This window comes from Olea europaea, unplaced genomic scaffold (genome assembly GCF_002742605.1).
Source record: "Olea europaea var. sylvestris unplaced genomic scaffold, O_europaea_v1 scaffold2129, whole genome shotgun sequence".
Lineage (NCBI taxonomy): Eukaryota > Viridiplantae > Streptophyta > Magnoliopsida > Lamiales > Oleaceae > Olea > Olea europaea.
The window spans coordinates 52,138-76,390 of record NW_019239253.1 but is presented as its reverse complement, the minus strand read 5'-3'; the positions used below and the strand labels follow the sequence as shown (position 1 = coordinate 76,390).

General features: G+C 36.0%; 1 protein-coding gene across 1 annotated transcript; it reads left to right on the top strand.

The window, feature by feature from the left end:
• The first annotated feature begins 12,386 nt into the window (after positions 1-12,386).
• On the top strand, positions 12,387-23,888 carry LOC111380345. The gene is made up of 3 exons (XM_023003874.1): positions 12,387-12,630; positions 12,725-12,802; positions 23,595-23,888. Exons 1-3 carry the CDS (start codon positions 12,418-12,420, stop codon positions 23,607-23,609), a joined length of 306 nt encoding a protein of 101 aa, XP_022859642.1. The 5' UTR covers positions 12,387-12,417; the 3' UTR covers positions 23,610-23,888.
• Positions 23,889-24,253: the final 365 nt, after the last annotated feature.

Genomic DNA, 24,253 nt, shown 5'->3' with positions numbered 1-24,253 from the left:
CCCAATTAGCCCAAAAACAGTTCCTGCAGATTCAGTTTCTGAGCCAAATGATACCAGATTCAGCAACCCTTCAAACTCTCCTGAGTTATCAAATACTCTACCCATCTCTCCTTTCCAGCCCCCTCTCAGAAGATCTAACAGAACCAGACTTATGCCTGCTTACCTGAATGACTATCAGTGTGAGTTGCCCTCCTCTTCCATAGCAATTCAGTCTTTTGCAATGCTGGTCAGACCATGTGCACCAGGCAAACCATATCTTTTATCCTACTTTATATCCACTAATCGTTTAGCTCCCAAACACAAAGACATTACTACAGCACTTTCTAATACTTTTGAACCAAAATTCTATGGCCAAGCTGTCAAATTTCCCCACTGGCAAAAAGCTATGGATAGCGAAATAAAAGCTCTTGAAAAGAATAATACTTGGACCCTCACTCATCTACCACATGACAAACATACTATTGGATGTAAATGGGTTTATAAAGTCAAGTATAAGGCAGATGGCACTGTGGAAAGATATAAAGCACGGCTGGTTGCTAAGGGATACACCCAACAAGAAGGCCTTAATTTTTTTGACACTTTTTCTCCTGTTGCAAAATTAACTTCCATTCGTGTGCTACTGGCTATTGCAGCAGTAAACAATTGGTTTTTGCACCAATTAGATGTAAATAATGCCTTTTTGCATGGTGACTTACATGAGGAAGTCTATATGGAGTCACCACAGGGTTATCCAATTCACGACACCTCCTTGGTTTGTAAACTAAATAAAAGCTTGTATGGACTTAAAACAAGCATCCAGGCAATGGTTTGAGAAGCTCACTACCAGCCTCATTTCATATGGTTTTCAGCAAGCTAAGTCAGATTCTTCCTTATTCCTTCGCACTACTAATAATTCATTCATGGTGCTCTTAGTTTACGTTGACGATATCTTACTTGCAAGTAACAATTTCAATGAAATTCAAGCTCTCAAGAAATTTTTGGATGATCAGTTCACAATTAAGGACTTAGGCAAATTGAAGTATATTCTTGGACTGGAAATTGCTAGATCACGGAAGGGAATAAGCCTTTGCCAAAGAAAATATGTTCTAGATATACTGGAAGACACTAGCTTCTCTGGCTGCAAACCTGTAGCATTCCCAATGGATTCTACCCTCAAGCTAAGTTCTGAAGATTGCAACTTCCTAACTGATCCCTCACTTTACCGAAGACTTATTGGCAGATTGATCTACCTCACAATCACTAGACTTGACTTGTCCTATTCAGTGCAAATTCTTAGTCAATTTATGTCTAAACTTGCTCAGTCTTATTTGGATGCAGCTTACAGGGTTCTTAGATACATTAAGGCTACCCCCGGCCAAGGGTTATTTTTTCCCAGCAATTTGGATCTGCATCTCAAAGCATACAATGACAGCAATTGGGCGGGATGCATTGACACTAGGCGCAGCATCACTGGCTTTTCCATTTTCCTTGGTGAATCCTTAATTTCATGGAAATCCAAGAAACAGGCTACAGTCAGCAGGTCTTCCGCTGAAGCTGAGTACAGGGCACTTGCTTCCACAACCTGTGAGGTCCAATGGCTCTACCTTCTACAGGACTTAGGTTTCCATCATGACCAACCCGCACACCTCTATACCGATAGCAAGTTAGCACTTTCCATTACTACTAACCCTGTTCAACACGAAAGAACCAAGCACATTCAAATAGACTGTCATCTTGTTCAAGAGAAACTACAAGCTGGTTTGATTAAGATAATCCATGTTTCTTCCTAACATTAGCTAGCAGATGTTTTAACAAAACCCTTGGGTTCTGCACTGTTCAAAATGAATATCTCCAAGATGGGCATTCTTAACATACATGCCCCTCTTGAGGGGGGATCTTACGATGCAGATTAGCTGACAAAGAAAGCTGTTAGATATAGTTAGTTAGAATAAATGCAGTTAGTTAAATTTGTTGAAGTCCAGCTGTAGTGCTGTTGTAATGTGTCTATAAATGTAAACATATTTCATCTTTGACCAATAATAAAAATACCGGGAATTCATCTTCTTCTCTTTTTTTCTGGGTTACTTTTGGAAGGAAGTGCTTATAGGCATGAAATATATATCATCCAGTATTTTTAAATTTTATTAACGACATAGTGTAGATTATAAAATATTTTAATAGAATGATGCATATGCTAAATTTTCCCTTCAAAAATTGCCCGTTAATTCAGACTTTGTTGGGCTAGTTGCATTTGGATCATATGATCCAACTTGGCCAAACTAGGGCTTAGGTCATAGGGATTTCAGCTCGATCATCTGGATCGGGTTGATTTTTATACAAATGGAAAAAAGTTTCGACCGAGCATTTCTGTTTGATTCAATTCATTTTTCTCAGGTTAAATTGGATATCATGTATTAGAAACGAAAATCAATGGATTTGATTTGTTTCTCAGTTCTTGATCCAAAATTGAAGGACCCAACCTTCTAAATTTTTTGTTTCTTATTTTTGAATTAAACATGTCAAATTTTTTTCCCTAAAAGAAAATTTGCACACGTTTCACTGTTAATATTTTGTACATTAGTATATATTAGTGAATGAATTTTATTTGACAACTTTTTATTTATGTCTATAAATTTGGACTGTGTTTCTTATCTTGTAGAGAATATATTGTTTGTTAGGTGGTTGTGTTGTTTCAAACATTAGGAAAATATAAATAATTGTTGGAATTACGATAATATTGAAAATTTTAATTATGGTACGAAATCGAACAAATTGGACCCCAACAGAAGATTCTATTCCATAATTAAAGTTGGATCCATCGATTTCATTTATAAGATACCGGTAATTATTAGTTCAATTTGATTCTCGAATCCGATCGAATCGAACAGAACCGAATTGGACTGTGTCCACCCCTATGAAGTTTGGATTTTTATGTGATTTTGTCTGTGTATTTTTAAGTAGTAAGAGCTGTTAATTACATTGGATCGCTCTGAATTACGACCTGAATTGACGTGCCTTAGTTTAAGGCCATGTGAGTAGAATGTCAAGTGAAACACACAGGTTACGGAGGCAAGTCAAATTGTGTTGTAGACCAATCAAGGTATGATCTGGGCTTTTGCCGAGCTTATATGTCTTCATCTATTAGTGATTGTTGCCACCTAAACGTCTAAGGTCAAACAAAATTACAAGGATTGTATACAGCAAGACTTACAGCTCCTTTCACGTGAGAGGGCCCCAACCTCGGCATTAGGCCCCCTCAACTATTAGTGATTGTTGCCACAGTGCCACCTAACCATCTAAGGTCACACAAAATTATAAGGATTGTGTCCTGCAAGACTTATAGCTCCTTCACATGAGAGGGCCCCAACCTCGGCATTAGGCCCCCTCACATGTACAGTTTGAGCTGGACTGTACAAGTATTTTTACCCGACAAAATTATTGCCTGTGGACACTAACTTTACTACGATCCTCCTTTTACGGGAGCTCATATTCGCCATTGTCATTTGTCGTCTCTTTTGAGTCTCATTTTCTAAATGTTAACACTTCATTATTTTAGTTCTTTTAGCAATTAATAAAACAACATTTTGATGCCACTTAGCTCTTATTTGATAGGGATTAAAATCAAATTTTTAGCAGTTTTATAAAAGTTGATGAAATGCGTGGTTGAAAAGTTGTGAATCTCATGAAACGTATGGTTAAAATCAATTATTGAATTTGACTTTGATTAAATTTTTTACCAAACAGAAACTTAAAATGCACTATATATATGACGTCTTACAATTTATTAACAAGAGCTAGTATAAATGAAGGACGTCCAAGTAAGACAACTGATTTAGGCCCCATTTAGTTTCCATTTTTTACTCACAAAAATGAAAAATATGACCGTTATCCATCATATCAAGTCACCATATTTGACTTCCTCTCTTGTGTGGGTCCCCGTAACGGCTATTTTTCTCATTCTTATTCTTTTTTGATCGTTAAATGTAAAATTTCATATATCAAAACCTATTTACAAGTATACCGAACATATTCGGACAATCAAAGATCAAGTACAAATACAAGTATACTAAGTATACCTAAGCAGTCAAGAACCAAGTGAAGTACAACTACTTCAAGCTAACAAAAAGGAAAACAATATACAAATGATAGGCACTAAGGTCCCAGAGCTAAAGACTCAAAATGAATCAAAACATGTGGGGACAAAGCAAATATAACCTTGTACACACGTGTTTTAATTCGTCTAACAATACTATACACATGCGGACTTAGTCCCTAAAAAATCTTCCTATTCCGTGCCATCCAAATATGGTAAGCAGTGCTCGCAAGTGCAATTCTTTTGGATTTACTTTGCCAAGATGTTCATCGAGCCTCTTTCTTGATCTACTTCAAAGCACTTGAAATGGTAGTCATCGATCTTCTAATCCCTATCCAAGATTTGGTCTTCATCCATATGCTAGAGGTGAAAGAGCATTGGAAAAATACATGTTGTCCCGTTTCCAAGTGCGTCCCACAAAAAACACAATTCTTATCAATGTTGAGATACGAAAATTGATGTTTTGGAGTAATGAAAGATCTCCAAACCTCCCTTGTCCATACCTTCTTGTCTCCCTTCGACCGAAAATGCTCATAGGTGTCCCGGACGCAAAATTGGCCAGCTTTACTCCAGCTGGACAACGTGGCAGTTCCAAAAATTCTAGTAATGCTATCTCTGATTTCCAGCAATCTTTTGAGCAACAGGGAGTCATTTTTTCTTACGATGTGCTCCAAAAAATCCCTCCCTTGAAAGTATACTTGGGTAACCCATTTAACCTATAAAGTGTCCTTCTTAGCATGAATATTCCGAAGGACTTTGGCTAGAAGAACTGAATCCCAACTTTTGATATCTTTAAAACCAAGCCCGCCCTCCTCCTTCGGTAAGCAAATAGTAATCCTGGCAACCAACGATTTTTTAGTACCCCAAAGAAAATTACGACAAAGTTTAACAATCCTTGAGGCTATCGTAGATGGGATGGGGAGTATAGAGAGCCAAAAATACTCCACACCTTGTAGTACAGCTCTAACAAGTTCTATCCTACCTGCATAAGAGAGTAAAGATTTAGTTCATGCACAAATGTAATTCGACAATTTATCAAAAAAACACATCATATGAGCTGATTTTTAATTTCCCAGTGGCAAGTGGAATTCCCAAATATCGAAACGGCAGTGAACCTTTAGGAATGTTGGTCAATGCCTCAATATCCTCTAAATCTTGGCCATGAATACTCGCTGTAAACATGCTAGATTTGCTAACATTCATTCTAAGTCCCAACACATCTTTGAACTAAGCAAGACAATTCATCAAAATTCTAACGGACATAAAATCACCCCTAGCAAAGAGCATCAAGTCATCGGCAAAAGCTAGATGTGTGATCTTTAGCTGGCCACATTTAGGGTGATAATTGAAATCACTATTCTTCTTATCGCTGTTGTCAATTTTATCTCGCAAGTGTGCGGATTGTAAGAAGTAGTAAAGTGAACATAAGAGTCCAGGTTGTTGATCCCACGAGGACTATAATTTAGCACTTAATTCAATTTTCTTTAACCACTATTTGATGGAAATAAACAAAAATGATGATCGATTATAATTTTTGATCTAACTAATTAAAATGAGAATGGAAAAATCCAAACATCAGATCGCTTCTTCCAAAGCGTGCCCCATTCGTTCAAAAATGCAGTTAATCCTACTGTGGACCAAGCTATTGTTGCGAAAATTGGCGAATACAACCAACTATTATTACGGGGCATTAGTTCATTCTCACGTTCTTGTAACAAAAATATATTGTCCTGGGGTATATCAAGGTTCAGTCTTCGGTTAATATTTCGTCGACCAGTCCTTCCAAAGGTCTAATGATCTCGACGCAACTCAAGGGCGACTAATCAAGTTCGACAACGGGTTTTAGAGGTACTACCACATCCCCAAGGGTTAGGCCCAGTTTTAGCTAATGTAATAAAGAGACCGATTATTGTTCCAAAAACTTTACCTCTTTCTGTCACTCAATGATGGAACTTTACTTATTTTAGTGATTTGGAATTCAAATAATAAATGGATGTTAGGACGAAACAACTTCATCTATTGGTCACCTTTACTTATAATGTTGAGATTCATAAAATCTAAAGTAGTGTTCAGTCGAATTATTCTATTGCATTCAATTTACCCTCATCGAGTTCTCATTGAACCTATTTAACTACTTCAATTATATACCTCTATGTGAATTGTTTGCTAAAATCCTCCACCGCAAGTGCACGGGTCGCGTTCAAGTAATAAAGTGGACCTTTGAAATCTGGGTTGTCAATCCCCCGAGAAATGTTTACTTATAATCACACAACTTTAATCAATTTAATTCTAATAATGAAAATAAACAAACACACAATAAAGAGTTGATTTTAGAAAATAAGGAAAAAAATACAAACTAAGAAAATATGAGAATTTTGGAGGAAAACATGGTTGGGATTCGTGGTTTCGCTTAACCGTCGCCTAATTAATTTCTCCACATGCCAATTAACGAATTACTCATTTACGATGTTAGAATCGATTTTCCAATTTTAGCTAATTACCTTTCTCGAATGAAATTAACCCTAATTAATTGGTTTAACCTACTATATCTCTATGTCGATTATTACCAAACAACCGCATTAAATTGTTATGAGAATAGCTCATTGGGTTACCTAGGGCTAAATGTATATATCTATCCTCTACACAACCCTAGAGTTTCTACCATTTGGTCTAAAATGCACAATCTTCTCTCGAACTATGTACACTTCACGAAATATATTCATTCATTGGCCACATAAATGAAAATGCAATAATTACAATAATAGAAACACATCGAAATGGGCAATTTAATATCAAATAGCAAATATTGAAAATCAATTAAACCTAGGTCAAGCTACTATCATAAATCCCAACAAAATACTTAGCTCGTGTTAAATAAATGATAATCAAGGAGAATATTCATCCAATGTATTACAAATATGGCTAAATAATGGAGAAAATACAAAGATATAGATAAAACCCCTTTTTGTAGATTGGCTATGATTTTCTCGAAATGCTTTGTCAAATCTTTGATGTAATCTCCTTGTTGCTCTATGTTGTATCTCCAAAATAACCAAGAAAAAAAAGGAAAAGAAAATGAAAAGAAAAGAAAAGAAAAGTAAATGAAAGAAAGAAAAAGAAGTAGAATCGTCCCAGGCAGAAGATAGAATGAAGACTGCAGAATGAAAACTCAGCTGCTGGTTTTTATATTAAAACCTAGGAAAATTGCAGCCTTGGTCCCTGAAGTTCAAAAATATGGGCACCTGGGTTTCTGTCCAAAAGGTCAAGAAATGGGTTTTTGGCGAATTTGCAGCTAAGTCCCTCAATAATTGCACGTCAGGTCCCTCAACTTTGATTTTGTACAATTTGGTCCTCGGAGTTTTGACTTTCATTTCGATTTTGCCCTCCATAAATTGCATCCCAAATTCTCCACTTTTTGACTTGTTTGCCTTGGTCTCCAACTTCACAATTTTGTACAATTTTAGTCTTTTTTCCTCATTTTGCCTTGTTCTCTTTCCTTTGAGTGATTTTTACCTACAAAAGCAAATATTACTTAATTATGAGTAGAATTTCATTCTTTTCATCAATAATTATATCAAATTAAGTGCCCAATAAGTGTTCAAAAAGACACTTATCACGAATCAAACTTAGTTAAACGCACTAATAATTCTGAGAATACATTTATGACTCCAGCAATTAATATAGGTATCTTTGCATGTTATATTATTTACCGAATTTTAATATGTGGTCTAAACAAGAATCCGCCTCTCTACGCAATTATTGTTCACGAAATTATTGAATAATTGGCCAGAAAATTCAAAGTATTGAGAACATGATTAAAATCCACACATATGATCATCACGAACAAGAATCTCAAATAAAAGAAATAAATGGTCCCAAATAGGTTATATTGTTTGCCCTGAAATTAAATTTAACTACTCATAATATTGAAAGAAAAACAAGAAGTTATTATTGAAGACATCACCTGGTTTTGAATGAGAATATAGAATAAGAAACCAATCTTGCACCAAGATCTTCTTCCTCTTCCAAATTTTGTTTCAACCCTCGAATTACTTGTTGTTTTTCTTCTTGAATTCTTCTCTTTAATTTCCAAGTGTGTTCTTCTTCCTAATGAGTAGATTCAATCCCTTGATCTTTTGTTCCCTTGAATTATCTCCCTTTTCTCCAATGTTTATTAGGTGTTTTTATGAATAATAGAGGCTCCCAATGTGTGAATCCCCCTTTGAATTCCTCTTTTGTCAGGTTGTATTTATGTCTTCTTCAAGTTTTGGAAGAGTTTTAGTTGAGTTGGACTTTTAAAAAGATGAATTTTACTTGAAAACCCTATTTGACGGCAGGGTGGCACCTAGGCACTGCGATTGGGCGCCTAACCGTTGACTTTTGGGAAAAAATCAGAAACATAGCGCTTGAGCACTACGGGATAGCGCCTGGGCACTGTCGTCAGTTCAATCGTACTACACAATATTCAATCTTTTTATCATAACTTTTTCTCCTATTATTCGATTGAGGTGATTCTAGATGTGCTGGAAAGATAACTCAAAAGGCTACAATTTTGTTTCAGATACCATTTTCAAATTAGATCATTTGCTATGTCAAAAATGGGTCTGAAAATGATGCATACATTTTTTCGTTTGGAACTTGATGTGTGATCATACTTTGATTATATTTCATTCCTTTGATGTTATTTTTTATTCAATTGACTTCGAGCACTCTTGAATCTTCATCGTAAGGTCCGAGACAACTTTTGAGTATTTGCACTTTAGTTCCCGAACTTTGGATCTCTCACAACTTAGCCATTTTATCCAATTTTGTCAACTTTTGCTTATTTCCTTCAATTTCTTGTATCATCATTGAATTTTACCTATTCAACATGAAATGCAATAATTCAGACCATAATTCATCCGAGAAGCCACTAAATATTATAGTTTTAAAGCCTTGAACAAGTGATCGCCTTTCAAGATTCTTGAAAAATATTCAAGACAAAGCACAAACAAGAATGTAGATAGAAAGTCACCTTGTCTAAGCCATTTTCTACCCTTGAAGAGGTCATGTAGACTACCATTGAGTGCAATAGAGTAAGTAGGAGTAGAAATGCATTTCATAATCCAACCAATAAACTTAGTTGGAAAGTCCAAACCTTCAAGTACACATTTGAGAAAATTCCAATTCACAGAATCATATGCTTTCCTTAGATCAATTTTGAAAAGGCATCTTGGGGAAACTCTTTTCCGATTATATTGTTTCAAAAGCTCTTGTACAGGATGAAGGTTTTCAATCATACTTCTTCCCTCCACAAAAGCTGCTTGTGTTTGATCAACAATGGATCCAAGTATGGGTCCCAATCTAGAAGCGAGAATCTTAGTAATGACTTTGTAGAATACATTACAACATGTAATTGGCCTATAGTCTCCAATGGAGGATGAGTAATTTGTCTTAGGAATCAAAGCAATCACCGTATGATTTGTTTGTTTAAGAAGGGAGGAAGAGTTGAAAAACTCAACTCTTCCTCCCTTCTTAAACTCACATCGAACAATGCACCAAGCTTTTTAAAAGAAACAAGATGTATATCCATCTTGGCCTGGTGTTTTATCATCCCCAATACTAAACAAAGCTTCTTTAATCTCTTGATCTGAAATTTCACAAACAAGTGACAAAGCATGCTCTTCCTTTAGCACGGGACCATTCTTTACAACGTCGGCCTCAATAGGTTGAACAAGACAAATTTTTCCCAAAAGTCCATATAGAAACACATGAATTCATCCACCACTTCCTTATGAGAGGAAGTATAGGTCCCATCCCTTTTCAACATGGTAGCAATATAGTTCCTCTTGTTATTTCTCTTAACCACCCAATGGAAAAACTTAGTGCACTTATCACTATTTTTTTGGTAAGTACACTTAGTTTTTTGGTAGTAAAAACGTCTTTCCGCTTCACGAAGAATCATGGCCTCTTTCCTCAACTAGCCACTTCATATTGAAGATGAGCATTTATAGGGTTACCATGCAATTCCACTTGCGCCTCTTTCAAAATTCTAGATGCGATTTCAGCCCCAGAGGAGATATGTGAGAAGTGCTTATCATTGAGCCTCCTTAGTGCCCCTTTAATATTTTGTAACTTTTGTAAAGAGTAAATTGCTTCGTTCCCACTATATCTTTGTACCAACAATCTTGAACAAGGTCTAGAAAATCATCATGATCCACCCACATGTTGAAAAGCTTAAAAGGTTTTCCTTTGCTATCATCTTGTTGCAAAAGTGACAATACATGGAGAGTGGTCCGAGAGACATCCCGAAGGCAGAAATTCAGCAATGCTATGAATTCCTGATTGCATCCGCACATCATTAATCATGGGTCTATCAATTGTACTCCAAGTTTTATTATTGGTCCACGTGTAGAAACATCCAATAGACCTCATATCCGTAAGCCCAACATTAAGACAACAATCCTCGAAGTCTCTAATTTCATATGGTGTAACATCCGCTCCATTACACTTTTCATCAAACTTATTAAAATCATCCATCATCAACCATGGTAAATAGCAATTTGCCCCAAGCTCTATGATATTATTCCAAAGAGACATGCGAGCAACAATAATATGGAAATCATATACAAAACTAACCTGAAAAGATATGGAAGTTACCTTGCATGTAATAATATGTATGGCTTGTGCGGTTAGCTCCAACACCGTCACCTTAAATGGATCCCATAATATCAAAATCCTACCGGGATGATGGATGGTGAAGTTATTCACTTGCAAGTGTCCCAAAAACTTATTCCTCAACATCCTTTGTAGCTTAGTAGGCCCAAGTTTTGTCTCTAAAATTCCCATTACGTCAATATTATGCGTTCTCATCAAGTGTTGAACCCCATTTTGTTTGAGGGGACGGTTCAATCCCCTTATGTTCCAAAAGCCAATCTTCATGATAATGAGGCAAGGGTAATTCCCTTCTTCTTCTCCTTTGCGACAATCACCTTTCTTTGCTCCTCAAGCTCCCTTTTCGACTTTTCATTGCTAGACGCCATAGATGTTGTTCCATTTGAATTAGAAGAACAACCTGCCCCTACCTTAGTGAACTTATTGTCTACGTTGTCAAGCACCGGAATTGGAGTAATTCTCCCACTTCTCTTCCCTTGATTCATCCCCCTTTTCTTGTGTATAATTTAAGTGAAAGGAGTTTCATCTAGGACCTCATTTTGCCCTTGAAGATCATCATTGAGCCCTTCCTGCTGTTGTTGGGTAGAATTAGTGCAATGTTGGGCTTGCTCTAGCCATTCCAGCCTGAACCTGTCCGTCCCCAACGTCCAGTCCACCTGCGTCTGCTTGAGGTAACCTGTTAAGTGCAAGCTGTCCAGCCGTTTTGGCATTAACCAGCCCATTCCCAGCAACCTGATTTGGTTTGGCAACTACATCCACCACCTGATTTTGATTGGTAGTCTGATTTTTACAAGAGCATGAAGCTGTAGTGTGGCCAAACATCATACAATTTCCGCAATTCCCCCCTCCCAATATAGTGAATTAAGAGTATTACTGGGATATTTTTCGCTAATCTGAGTTAAGCTTAAGCTCACAAGGTAAAAATAAAAAATTATACTATTTGTACAATCAAACTTGACAATAATGTTTGACAATGTTGGTATTGTCAAAATCCTAGCATTGATTTAAAAATCAATTTTTGAAATGGATGAATGTGATATTTTCAAGTATGAGTTGTCATCCAATATCGTTAAATTAGATTGTACGCATGATTCATAAATAAATTTTGTGTCACATTTGGTATTTCGAATTAGTCCTCACGCGTCAGCAAGTCAGAGCGCACGAGCGAATCTTCACCTAGTACAACAACCAAGATCCAACCCAGAAAATTAAATACATAAAAAGGGAGTTAATTATTCCAATGGTCACTGAACGTAGGTTCACGTCTTTGATTGGTTACTAAATTTTAAAATGTCAAGTTTTGGTCACTAAACTTAAGTTCATGTCTTTGATTGCTCACTGAAATTTAAAATGTCGAGTTTTGGCCACTAAACTTTGAAAAATATTGTACATTATTCGCTGAGCTTTAAAAAATGTTGTACATTACTCACTGAACTTTAAAAAATGTTGTACATTACTCAATGTAAGTTCGATATTTTTCAAAGTTCAACAATTACATTAGTAAGTAAGGTACAATATATTTCAAAATTCAGTAGTCAAAACTCAATATTTTAAATTTTATTGAGCAATCTAAAATATGGACTTAAATTCAGTGACTAATCGAAAATATTAACGTAAGTTCAATGATCAAATCTGGACATTTTAAACTTGATCACCAATCAAGGACATACATGTAGGTTTCTAAAACGGCAATGGGGCTGTGTTTGTTAAGGAATCAAACTAAATACACCATTGCAATTGGAAAGGAACGTAGGGCGATGAGATCTGTCGTTTCCCGCATTGGAGTGCGTCTTTTGACGGAAGGCAACTGGCGGTCATCGGCCTTGGGCCTTCGCCACTCGAGCGATGGCAGTGGTCGTGTTCTCAGCGAAGAAGAGCGTGCTAAAGAAACAGTCTATGTTCAGGTTTTCTTGTATATATATTGGTTTTTGCTTTTTTAATTTTTTTGTAAAGCTTTCTTTGGAATCAATATTGGTAATGGTTTTGGTGACGATGAAGAAAATGGAGCGTGAGAGGGCGGAGAAGATGAAAAAAAAGATGGAGCAAGAGAAAGCTGACAATGATAAATCTGATAAGGTACGTATTTTAATACATTCATTACTTAATTTATTATAGGCTTATTTTGGTTTTTCTCTCTTTGGTGTCATCTTTGATCTGACATTTTTGTTGAACGTTTTAGTTTTGATATAGATATGAAGAAACACTGTAGAATCTTTCTGACATATCAAAATTTAGAAAAATCTGGATGATCTTACACGAGATCTTAGCACCTCAATGAGACCGGATATTACACAAAACATATATTTCCATAAATTCGTGCTACTTTATCATCACTTATTTAATTCACTAATGCATCTAGCTAACTCTGGAGTCTCTGTCTCTATAATAACCTGGTATATATTGATCATTTATGTATTAAAAATTTAAAATAATGGTGATGAATTAAAATTTTGGTAGTGCTGTTTATACTTCCTTGCACTCACATGATGCGCCAAGGGATACTACTAACTTCTCCATATTTGTCCCTGTTCCAATAATGGATAGGTAGGTTGTAGTGGGATGACATTACTTGTTATATCAGCTTCCGAACAAAATGGGAGCTTCTAATTTTTGATAAATCAATATTATCTATTTAAGCAAGTTAGCAGGATAAATACCTTTCGAGTCTTTGACCATACAGTTCAGGTTGCGCTATGAATGTCAAACTGAAACCTCTTTCTTGTTGTTCATTACCCTCCCTTGGTTCATACTATTATTGTCTACAGATTCTATTGTGAAGAAGTGGGGGAGCATTCTTCATGATAACCCCTACCATCTTCCAGTAGGATTGCCTGAAGTCGTACTTATAACAAATATGAAGTAAAACACCTATCTAGGTTTTATTTTTTTTCAAATTTATGCAAAATAATTGTGGATAGGAAACTCTGCAAAACAAATTTGCAGCAGTGTACTAGTATTAATGAATTTATCCAACATCAGTAAGAGTACACGGATTTTAAAACTACAGAAGAAATTAACAAACAATAAATTGTTATTGGTCTTGCATATTTGAAAAAAAAATTTAATATGTAGAAGTGCCTTGTTACCATAAAAGAATGGAAATGTACTGGACCATCTGTTCATGACCACTGGTGGGTCTGCTTGCTTGAAGTTCTTTCATCAATGAGACAGTTATGAGAATGTTCGGAACCTGGAAGTAGCTGTTAGAGTTCTTGTAGTCTGGCGTGCTGCTGCTGCCCTGTGTTCACTCCTGTGAATGCTGCTAATCAAAGATTGGTTAGACAGCAGACCAGTTAACGGAAATATTGCTACAGGATTTCATAATTGGAGTGTGATGAACTGTATTATATACTGAATGGCAGAAAGTTCAACAACTGTAAATGAACTGATAAAATGGAACAGAAATGAAAGATCCTCTAAGGCATTTGAGAGGCCTGGAACTCTCCTACAAGATTCACAAACTACTCAATATTTGCATAACCATTATGCTCCCTCTCCTATTACATTTATACTACTACGTCCCCCCTATTTCCCAAACTACCCACGATAACTAACTGGAATTGGAACACTCTGGAATATGGCATAACAAACTTGAATGAATAACTAGGAGGTCTATCAGAGAACTTCTCCTTTTTAGTGATAGATAGAATGGACCCCCACTTTTTAAGGTTTTCGGAAGCAACTATTGGGATCAAATTGTTTTCTGAACACATGTCTAGAAAACCGTTTTAAGTAACAACTTTATCTAATTTTTCTTCGTGCAATGGGGTCATTTTACTCTCCTACACCCATGTTAACATCCATATCTAAGAACTTTTGTTTGAATAAAGGGTATTCGTTAATAGTAAAAGAAAATTTTATTTATTGAATCTACTTGGTTTGTGGATTTTGGTAGGATGATTTCGGAATCATAGTTAAATCCAAGTTGTGTAAATGAACCGTCGGATAAATTGGTGCATGAATTATATTCCGTAAACAAAAACACTTGCATACAAATAAGGATAGAGTGACGACTTATTGATACCATGGAACGTGCGTAATAATGACCAACTACGACTTACTCAGACGTAGAAATTGCAGAAATTCGAAGGAGATAGAATGAAGTGAGGTATGTGAATGCGAATCTCCTACGAGATAGATTTTGCCCCCTACACTGGTATTAATAGAATCAAATGGACGTTCCGTCTCTCAAGATACAAAGTTTCTTCCAAATTAATATTCAAAATTATATAACACAATATTAATTTTACCGGGTGAGCCAACATTTGACTGTACTCTTTTAGAACGGAGGATATCGAATACTAGATATTGAAAAAAATTCAAAAATAATTTGAAGTTATTTTGACATAGTTTGGAAAAGGAAATAATTAGAAATCAATTATTTGGAATTGATTTGGAGTAAAGAAAATGGAATTAGGAGGGTTCTATTTGTAGATTTTAACGTGTCTCTTCCTAATGGTCACATTTATTAGCGAAATTAATTTTAACCATTAGATTGTAAAGTTGGAAGAGAAACAAATGAGAGAACCACGAAGGAGGACAGTAATTCTGTATTGTTATTAATTCCAGCAAGGTACAAATATTTATAGTGTCATGAGACATACATATTCCTTTATTCTAGGGATTACTTCCAAATTTAAATATATGTCAATCATATAAATAAAGAAATGAACTATTTAGAGCCATGAATTATGGGACAATTGACCACCAAATCTGCTCCTAATTTCCGAATCTTCAACACTCCCCCTCAAGCTGGCCGGTACAAGTTAAATAACGCCAGCTTGTCCACCATTTTTCCAAACATGGGTTTAAATAAGCCCTTCGTTAATAAGTCTGCAACTTGCTCGGATGAAGGTACATATACCATGCATATTGTCTCATCTTCTATCTTCTCCTTGATGAAATGTCTATCAACATCTACGTGTTTAGTTCTGTCACGATGAACAGGATTGTGTAACATTGCAATGGCCGCCTTGTTATCACAATAAACTTTCATAGGCGTATTCTCTTTAATCCCAAATTCACTTAACAGTATCTTTAACCACATTATTTCACAGATTCCATATGCCAAAGCTCTGAATTCAGTTTCAGCACTGCTCCTGGCAACAACTGTTTTTTTTTACTTTTCCAAGTGACTAGATTTTCCCACACGAAGGTACAATAACCGGTTGTAGATCTTCTGTCTGTTACTGTACCAGCCCAATCAGCGTCGGTGAAAGTTTCAATAGTTCTTCCAGAATTCTTTCTGAAGAAAAGTCCATACCCAGGAGTCCCTTTCAGATATCTCAAAATTTGATAAACAACCTCCATATGCTCTTTGAATGGAGCATGCATGAATTGGCTTACAACACTACTGCAAAAGCGATGTCTGGCCTTGTGTGTGACAAGTAAATAAGTTTGCCTACTAAACGTTGATATCTTCCCTTACCAACAGGTGTACTTTCCAAGCAATCCCCCAATTTGTGATTGGGATTTATAGGGACATCGGCAGGCTTACTTCCCAACATGCCTGTTTCTCTTAAGAGACCCAAGACGTACTTTCTTTGTGAAATAGAGATAGCACTCCTATTTCTAGCAACCTTCAGTCCTAGAAAGTATCGTAAGAGACCTAAATCTTTTATCACAAACTTGGTCGAAAGAGCCTTTTTCAATCTCTCCATTTCTTCACGGTGATCACTTGTCAAGACTATATCATCCACATAAACTATTAGGATGGTAATTTTTCCACCTGAATGCTTGAAAAACATGGTGTGATCAGATTGGGCTTGTTTATATTCTTGTTGACATACAACTTTCATGAACCTATCAAACCAGGCTCATGGGGATTGTTTCAACCCATATAAGGACTTCTCCAGTTTACAGACTTTTCCTTCAGTTTTAACCTCATTAAATCCAGGGGGAAGATCCATAAATACCTCTTCTTCCAGGTTGGCATTCAGGAAGGCATTTTTTGCATCCAGTTGTTGTAGTTTCCAATCTAGATTAGCTGTTAGAGACAGAAGGACTCTCATTGTGTTCAATTTCGCAACTAGAGCAAAGGTTTCTTGGTAATCAATTCCATAAGTCTGAGAATATCCCCTTGCTACTAACCTGGCTTTATAGCGTTCTACCGAACCATCTGACTTGTATTTTACTGAAAACACCCATTTGCACCCAACTGTAGGCTTATCCTTAGGCTTTTCCACAATTTGCCACGTTTTATTTTTATTCAAGGCTTCCATTTCTTCCTTGACTGCTTTTCTCCATTCAGGGATTGCCAAGGCTTCGTGAATAGACTTTGGAGTCTTGATCGATGAGAGGTTCGTTTCAAGTGTTTGAACAGAGCTGGATAGATGACTATATCCAATGAAGTCTGAAATAGGGTGTTTTGTACAAGATCTAACTCCCTTCCTGAGTGCTATAGGAACATCCAAATCATTATTATCATCAATATGTGTGTTAAGGAAGCTACTTGAATTCGGTTTAGACTCATGACTTTGCTGTTGGGCTGTGAAATGTTCTACAATTTCTGAACTTTTTCTCCTTGAATATACACGTAGCTCTGGTGTTTCAGCAAATTGTTTATCTCCCCCTGTCATTGGACTTGGCTGTACTGGAGGGTCAACATGTTGTGGATCGGGAAGTGTGGGAGATGATGGTTCGGATATGGAGGTAGAGTTCTCTTCCATGTGTGGCATAGGTGCCTGTGGTGAAGTTTCCAAAAAATTCCCATCGTAGGTATTGTGTTCCTTCCCCTGAGGGGAATTTTGGGGAAAAAAAGGAACAGATTCAAAGAAAGCGACATCCATGGATATGTAATATTTATGAGTATCTGGGGAATAACATATATAACCTTTTCTGAGTCGGTGAGTAGCCTAAGAACACACATTTTCGAGCCTTAGGGTCTAGCTTGGAACGTTCGTGATCGTGGATATGAGTAAAGGCAGTACATCCAAATACGTTTAGGGGTATTGATGAGATAGATCGAATTTGTGGGTATACTTTTGACAGAACAGTTAGAGGAGTTGCAAAATTATGTATTCGAGAAGGCATTCTGTTTATAAGGTAACATGCAGTAAGAATTGCATCCCCCTAAAAGTGTTTTGGAACTCTACTGGTAAACATAAGTGCCCTAGCAGCTTCAAGGAGGTGACGATTTTTTCTTTTGGCTATTCCATTTTGCTGTGGGGTAATGACACAAGAGCTTTGGTGAATGATTCCTTTTTTGGTGAGGAAGTCTCTTAAGGCTTGATTGAAGCATTCTCTTCCATTGTCGGTTCTAAAGATTTTTATTTTTGCATCAAATTGAGCTTGGATCATAGAGTAAATTTTTTTAAAAATTTGTGTAGTTTCGGTCTTATCTTTTAACAAGTAGACCCAACATACCCTCGTATGATCATCTGTAAATGTTATGAACCAACGTTTTTCAGTAACAATTTTAATCCGGGAAGGGCCCCATAGATTACTATGTATTAAAGTAAAGGGAGATGAAGATTTATAATCATGGGAAGGGAATGAAGAACGAGAATGTTTGGCAAGTTGAGAGATATCACATTGAAAATTATTTTTATTGCGAAACAAGGATGGAAATAAACATTTAAGATATGAAAAACTTGGATGACCTAAACGACGATGCCATAGCATTATTTCTTCTTCTGTAGGGATAGATTCACAACTTGCAGTTTGAGCTTGTTTATTCAAGTAGGCGTCTTCCAGAAAATAGTATAGCCCCTCACGCTCTTTAACATTGCCAATCCTCTTCCCCGAAATCAAGTCCTGAAAGATACACAATGACTCAGTAAAGTTATCGCTACAATTCAAATCCTTTGTTAATCTGCTAACAGAAAGAAGGTTGCAAGCAAGACTTGAAACATGTAAAACAGATGTTAATTCAACATATGTACTCAGTCTAATACTTCCCATTCCAGCAACTGCAGCGAGCGACCCATCTGCAATTTTTATTTTAAATTATTTTAAAATGTCCAGGACATGGTGAATAAGAATGAAATAATTTTTTACATCCCGTCATATGATCAGTGGCCCCTGAGTCTATAACCTAATGTTCATAATTACTTCTGCCGGTCAATGCTGAAATAAAACTACCTTTTTCAGTCAATAAACCCGAAGATGACTGGCCACTGGACGTAGGCGTAATAAGTTTATAAAGTTGTTCAAGCTGGGCCTTGGTGAGAGATAAAGAGACATTTTCATAAATTTTTGGGCCTGTTCGGTAGTACTCTAGAACCCGGTGGGATTACGGGACAGATTTTTTTCACGGTAGACTGGATTTGGTCTCCCATCATTACGAATCCATTGCTTTCGGTTTGGTGGTCGACCGTGTAGGACCCAACACCGATCGGTAGAGTGATTCGCCCTTTTGCAATGGTCACACCATGAACTACTATTTTTCCTAGTCACTCGCGGCGGTTCTGGACCACGAGAGGCGAGAGCTGAGTTTTCCATGGGATGTTGCTTGGAATCTCCAAGCATGACGCGTCTTTGGCTGGACTCGCGTCTGACTTCTGCAAAAATTTCATCAATTGCTGGGATTGGTTTCACACCTAGTAGTCTACCCCTTACTTCATCCAATTCCGGTACCAATCTAGCCAAGAAGTCATAAATTCTCCCATTTCCCACCCGTTTTCTGTATTTCTCGGCATCTCTTGGTGTTTCCCAGTCGATTTGAACATACATATCAATTTCCCTCCATAGCCGTTGCAGAGTATTGTAATATTGTGTAATATCAAGGTCTCCTTGGTGTAAGTTTCGTGCCTTATTCCGGAGTTCAAAGAGTTGGGCAGAATTTTCCAGATCGGAGAAGGCAACAGTGAGAGCATCCCACAGTTCTTTCGCCGTAGAATAATATAGATATGATTCTTTAATGTCTTCTTCCATTGAATTCACAAGCGTCCCAAGTTGCATAGGTTGGGTCATTTTCTGCTGGTTTTACTGTGGTTCCAGTTACATATCCCAGACGTCCTCGACCACGGATAACCATTAGGGCAGCTCGAGACCATTGGAGGAAGTTTCTGCCATTTAGTCGAGTCATGGTAATTTGGAGAGTGGAAGTTTCAGAGATTGTAGCCATAGGAGCATGATTCAGAGCGGTGGGTACAGTTGTAGAGATAGGATCAGAGGTCCCTGTTGAGACTCTTGATTCCTCCTCTCTGCGTGTACTTGTCATGGCCGTTTTGACCATTTCACCTCCTCAGATCGCCCTCAGCTTTTATACCATAAAGTTGGAAGAGAAACAAATGAGAGAACCACGAAGGAGGACAATAATTCTGTCTTGTTATTAATTCCAGCAAGGTACAAATATTTATAGTGTCATGAGACATACATATTCCTTTATTCTAGGGATTACTTCCAAATTTAAATATATGTCAATCATATAAATAAAGAAATGAACTATTTAGAGCCATGAATTATGGGACAAATGACCACCAAATCTGCTCCTAATTTCCGGAATCTTCAACAGATTGCACCATTTCATTTTTAATAGTATAGATTATACTTTATCTAAAGATTATGACTTTTCATTGTAGACCTTTTTGAGTAGTCATATTATGACTTTTAATGTAGACCTTTTTGAGTAGTCATACTTTATACATATTAGGAAACAACATGCCTCTTTGATTCGCACCATTTGCAATTGAAGAGTCGTTACTAGTCATCACACCAATTGGAGACTTTTCCAATTCGCACCTATAAAATTATCTTGGAATTCCAACATGAATCACATAATCTTGCTAGATTATATAGTTAGAGTTAGTCGCCGTCAGGTATCCACAAATTGAAAGGAATTAATTTTAATTAGGTGTATACATTGCTTGTTTTGTCAGTGTTAATCCTTACATAATCAATAATAATTTTTTTTTAGAACTTTATGACTTTTCACATATTAATTTGCAATAAAGTAAACATGCCTTTGTCCATTGAATTCCTAGAGATAAGATGGTGGGGAATAAAATTAGTTATTTTATATTAATTTATTATAGATTTTATATTAGAATTAGATTATTCTTTGATAGATTTTCTATTTTGACTAAATTAGGATTTATTTACATTGTTTCCTTCTCAAATTAGTTTGCTTAGACTCTATATAAAGAGGGTCTATTAATTGTAATGCACACATTTTTCCTCTAAATTATCTCTTTTTTTTTCTTCTCCTTCCTCTCTCTTCATCATTTTCTCAATCTTGTTCTTGTTTGTTGCGTCCTACATCAATTTGGTATTAGAGCAAGTTATTTCTTTTGGAAAATCAATTTAACCACAACAATAACTGAAAAGAAGAAAATCAGTCAGCAAAAGGAGGAAGAAAAAGAAGAAGAGGGAGCGAAAAAAGATAATTCAGAGTAGGAATTGAGCATTGTATTGATGGAATTGTGTGTCACTTGATAGGTAGAGAGAGGACCAGCTTCTTTATATTTATAGTTGATGCAGTAAGTGCTAACAAACTATGTAACTTTAAAAAAAGAGATAAGAGGGAAGAAGTAGAGATGAGAGGAAGAAGTGGTGAACAAATAAAGAGTAAGAGAAAAAGATAATAAGAAAAGATGGAGATAGAGGGAGAGAGAGAGAGAGAAGCCAGTTCTATTCAATATCAAAATCTGTCTAATGCAATGCATTGACGCTCTTTATATATGGTTTTACTTAGTCTAATATAAGTAGAAAACTAGCTAGGGAAAGAAAACTCGAACTGAGTCAAAGAGAAAATAACAATAAACCGAAATAAAAGTAATCTAAAATTGACAAGTCTTCAATATCATATCTTTAAGAATCTCAATCATTCCTCGATTGTTAGAACTCGACTATGGCATTGCAAGATAGACTGTAACATCTATCAAGGAGCGATCTTTCTTTTGGATGGATATGCTAGGTTGCCATACGAGTTCAATGTAAATATTTGCTATGGAGAAATTTTGCTATCTTGAAAATACTATTATATTCTCTCATTGGAGTTGAGTTCTCTCTATTGGAGAGAGAACGCTGGAGATTTAAAGAAATATTCCATTGACGACTTATCAAGAACAAATGCTTAATTTTGGAAAAGAGGTTAGATTTTATTGTGAGGAATTTTCTTGTCTCTAATTTTATTTCCTACTTAAGATAGGTTAAGCTAAAGCCTTGTTTAGAGTTCATTAATGTTTTGTACTAGACAGAACAAAGTGGCTATCGTTTGAAATAGACAAACTTGATAGAATTGAATAAACTTTTCTCTCTCTGCCTTTCTTCTTCTACTTTTCTTCCCTCTCTTTCTCTCTCTCTTCTCACTTTCTCTTCCATCTTCTCTTCCTGTCTTCTTTCTCTCCCACGTTTCCTTCTTCTACAATTCTTCTACAAGTATAGCGCTTGCATGCAGAAATAGGACTTGAGAACATATCTCCATCACATATGTTCATTCAATATGTTAGAGACCAACATTCCTTTGTTTGAAGGATTTTGATGTTGTCTTATAAATTACCTTATGTCAGTTTGATGGTATTAATTTCAAATAGAACTCAATCTTTACTGATTTCATTTGATATTTCAATTGCTATTCCACTGAAGAAGTTGAGAGATTAGATATATTTGTAATTGATATGACACTATTGTATTCTTAGCTTCTTATCGTATTGAGCCCTTGTTTGGGCCCCATTATTTTAAATTATAATGAAAGGAATAGTAATTTTTTGAAGAATGTGTGGTTGAAAAGGAAGGAAAAGTTTTTAGATTTACGTGTAATATTATTTTATTGAAGAATGTGTGGTTAATAAGAAAGAGAGAGAGAGAGATGAATTTTAATTTAATGGGGACCAAACAAGGGCTGAATAAATGTATGGAAAGGAAATGCATTTTTGACATTCTATAAATACAAAGGAGCTGGTCCTCTCTCCATCCGTATAGAGCGTATTGAATTCTTATAGTTTGGTACCCAATAAGTTAGGGTAAGGGAAAGAAATGAGTTTCTTGTGCAACTGCTTCGCAAATATTATGTTTCTCAGAATTCAATGGATAAAGGTATGCCATCTTTGTTGTAAATTAATCTTAATTCAATCGTTCTTGGTTTAAATGGTCGATCACATTATTCGTTCAAGCAATTAACGAGATGGGGTGTGCCAATGAATCAGAAAATCAGGTCTCACTATTAACAGCAATGACAATGTTTTCCGTCTTCTTCATGGGAGTTTGGATAGCTCCAATTAATAAAGCTTCCAAAAGAGAGCCAAAAACCTTCACAGTTTAGGTTTGACTGATAAATTAGGGATAGAGTTTATATTACTATCTTTGTGCCATTGTATTTCGAAAAGGGCTCTTTTAGCCTTTCATCTGACAAATGCCAAAATAAATTGTAATTATCTAATGTAAGGATGATAAATAGGCCAATTTGGATTCAAAATCGCCTGGCTCATATTATACGGAGCCCTCATTGGCCAGGTCTAAGCCGCTTAACTAGTCCGTCTAGTTTCCAGAGAATGGGATGCAAGATCAGAGGCTTAACATTTATTTTGTTACTAACTGATGATTAGTTGATTACTAATATCTAAACTTTGTTCTTGACTTGGGGGTTCTGTGGCAAGGGTTTGCCAAACTGCTGAATGCCTGATTTACACATGAACGAAAGCATGTCTCGGAGTTGTTTATAAACGGTTTATAAATTAAAAAAAGATAGAAATGATTGGTGAATTAGTGAGTAGTATTTGTGGGTCCCTAAAAATACATAGATAAAAAGTGATATTACCAATTTTAAACAATTTGGAAATAGTGGCCATATATGGATCAAATCTCAAATCATTGAAGTTCCTTTTTCTTATAATTTTGTTTGTAATTCAGATTAGCAATGATTTTCCATAATATATGTATTTTCTTCTTGATATACTCATATGTTATTTCTTTCTTCTTCTACCAGAAGGCTGAAGAATAGGCTCAAAAGAGCTGAAGCGAATCATCTGTAGTGCACATCGACTTTATGAATTCTTGGTTTGTAACATTTTAGAGAATAAATGTATCTGACCTTGCGTATCTCTTGACTAGGCTTGGTCTTTGTATACAGTTTGTCATTATTTTTAACTGGTAACGATGGGTTGTAATTTCGTTATTTCTTTTCAAGACTTTTATGAATATTCTTGCACGTGGTCTAGTTTTTATGTCAAGAGATGCTTTATTCAGCAGGCAAAATAATGTTAGATGTTATTCATATAAATGTAATTGCAATTCTTGCTCTTAAGCCCATTTCTAATTTGAAGAATGCCATGTGTACAGGGCATTCTTTTACGGGGGCTTTACAGGCCCCTCACTGTGTGGAGGGGCCCACCCGTATTTAAAAAAAAAAAAATTATTGTGAGATCCATATTGTGTCTTCCCTGGCAGGGGCCTATGAATCAGGCCACTGTAATTGTAGCATCACTCTCTTAATTTTTATAGGATCTGTTTGGTAAGTAGTATTGTATAAAATTGTTAAATAGCATGAACGAGATTGTTATTTGTAGCTTATTTGGGTTTATATGTAAAATTATTTTATTGGAAGAATGTGATTGAAAATAATTTATTTGTTTATTTATTTATTTA

Bases quoted from the DNA above. Each gene is read 5' to 3' on its own strand.
- LOC111380345 (XM_023003874.1), top strand. From the start codon at position 12,418: ATGGGGCTGTGTTTGTTAAGGAATCAAACTAAATACACCATTGCAATT. The intron at 12,631-12,724 runs GTTTTCTTGTAT...GTGACGATGAAG, and splicing joins AAGAAACAGTCTATGTTCAG to AAAATGGAGCGTGAGAGGGC.